The sequence below is a fragment of the Gobio gobio genome, assembly GCF_949357685.1.
Source record: "Gobio gobio genome assembly, chromosome: 5".
Lineage (NCBI taxonomy): Eukaryota > Metazoa > Chordata > Actinopteri > Cypriniformes > Gobionidae > Gobio > Gobio gobio.
The window spans coordinates 21,583,794-21,585,864 of NC_137101.1; the positions used below are offsets into that span (position 1 = coordinate 21,583,794).

Consider the following 2,071-nt stretch of genomic DNA (forward strand, 5'->3'; position numbering starts at 1 on the left):
ATCCACTAAAAATAAGGATTTGTCCAGACTTAGATCTGCAGCAGTTTTTAAGATAGCACTTGCCACTGGCCTCCAACTTACAGACTCTGGGCCTGTCAAGAACCGTTGTATAAACTGTACTCGAAAAGTTGCTGTCCTGCTTTGTAAATGCACAAGTCCTTGTCCACCTTCTTCCTTTGGTAAATACAAGATGTTATGGACCACCCAGTGCATTTTATCCCAGAAGAAGTCTATCAACATCGATTGGATCTTAGCAAGAAAGAGTAGTGGCGGGTCAACACAAGTCAGCCGATGCCAAAGAGATGAAGCAACAAGGTTATTGACAATAAGGGCTCGACCCCTATAGGACAATATTTTCTTTATCCACTTCCATTTATCCAAGCGGCCCTTTATTTTCTCAATCATCCCTTCCCAATTCTTAAATTGAAATGTCTCATCTCCCAAATAAACTCCCAAATACTTTAAACCATCTTTTTTCCATAACAGACCATCAGGGAGTTTGGGAGTCACTGTTGTCCAGTCTCCCATCCAAACAGCTTCACTTTTTAACCAATTCACTTTTGCAGCTGATATCATTTCAAAATCTTCCAAAGTTTCCATTAAAATATTCACATCATTTTCCTCTTTTACAATTACAATAACATCATCAGCATAAGCTGATAAAACAAAAGTACTTTCACAGTTCATCAATGTGAGTCCTTTTAAGACCCTTCTTAATCTGTGCAATAGTGGTTCTATTGCCAATGTGTAGAGGATACCTGATAAAGAACAACCTTGCCTTACTCCACGCTGAACTTTAAAAGGAACACACAAACCACCATTAATTTTCAACATACTCTCAATGTCATTATATAATAATTTAATATAGCCTTTAAAAACCGAATTAAAACCAAAGGCATCTAGAGTCTTCCATAAATAATCATGCTCTACGCGGTCAAAAGCCTTTTCTTGATCAATGGAAATCAAGCCAAAATTTACACCGCAGATCTTTGAAAAATCCATCAAATCTCTAATTAAAAAAATATTATCAAATATAGATCTTCCAGGCACACAGTAGGATTGGTCAGGACTAATTATGTCATCTAAAACTTTCCCTAGCCTAATCGCCAATACCTTGGACAGAATTTTATAATCGGAGCACAATAATGACACTGGTCTCCAGTTTTTAATATCACTCAAATCTCCTTTCTTTGGGATGAGAGTAAGAACTGCTCTCCGACTACTCAGTGGTAAAAAACCACAAACTAAACTATCACTAAGAACTGCAAGCAAGTCTTCACCTATAATACCCCAGTATGCTTTATAGAATTCAAAAGGGATCCCATCTATACCTGGAACTTTCCCATTTTGCATACTCTGGAGAGCTTCATACAGTTCTATCAAAGTAATAGCTTTACTGAGTTTTTCATTGGCACTTTCAGAGATTTTTGGCAGATCTTCAAAGAAGAAACTATCGACATCTTGATCTGTCCTATGATCAGAGCTATAAAGATTTTTATAGAATGTTACTGCTCTTTTTCTCATTTCAACTGGGTCTGATAACAGAACCCCAGCTTCAGAGCGTAAATTCTGTATATACCGTCTTTGTCCATTCTTTTTTTCTAATCCAAAAAAAAACTTTGATGGAACATCCATCTGCTCCACATTCTGGAAACGTGATCTGACCAATGCCCCTTGTGCCTTTCTTTTATAAAAATCAGACAAAGCTGATTTTTTCATAAAAAGAGATTCTAAATGGTCTTGATTTCCTGTTTCTTGAATTAAAACTTGGATTCCTAAAATTTCAACTTCTAATTTCTTAATAGACTGAGTTAAAATTCTTGTGACATTTAGAGTATATTGTTGACATAATTGCCTAATATTTACTTTCCCAATGTCCCACCATTCTTGTAAAGAAGAAAATTGGTCTTTTTGTTCTCTAAAAGACTCCCAATAAAACTTAAAAACATCTTTAAAATGTAAATCTGACAACAATGTCACATTAAAATGCCAATAAGAACTATTTAACTTAACAGAACTGATAATCATTCGACACAAAACCAAACTATGGTCAGAGAAACCTACTGGAAGA

The 2,071-nt window shown here is 35.6% G+C and overlaps 1 protein-coding gene across 1 annotated transcript in view; it reads right to left on the minus strand.

The window, feature by feature from the left end:
* Nucleotides 1–779: 779 nt before the first annotated feature.
* LOC307126256 (ribosomal RNA processing protein 1 homolog A-like) overlaps nucleotides 780–2,071 on the minus strand; it is a gene marked incomplete at its 3' end in the record, with an annotated part of 4,819 nt that continues 3,527 nt past the window's right edge. Inside the window, exon 3 of the mRNA XM_079816718.1 lies at nucleotides 780–794. Coding sequence (XP_079672844.1) covers nucleotides 780–794 — 15 coding nt within the window. The remainder of the gene's footprint in view (nucleotides 795–2,071) is intronic.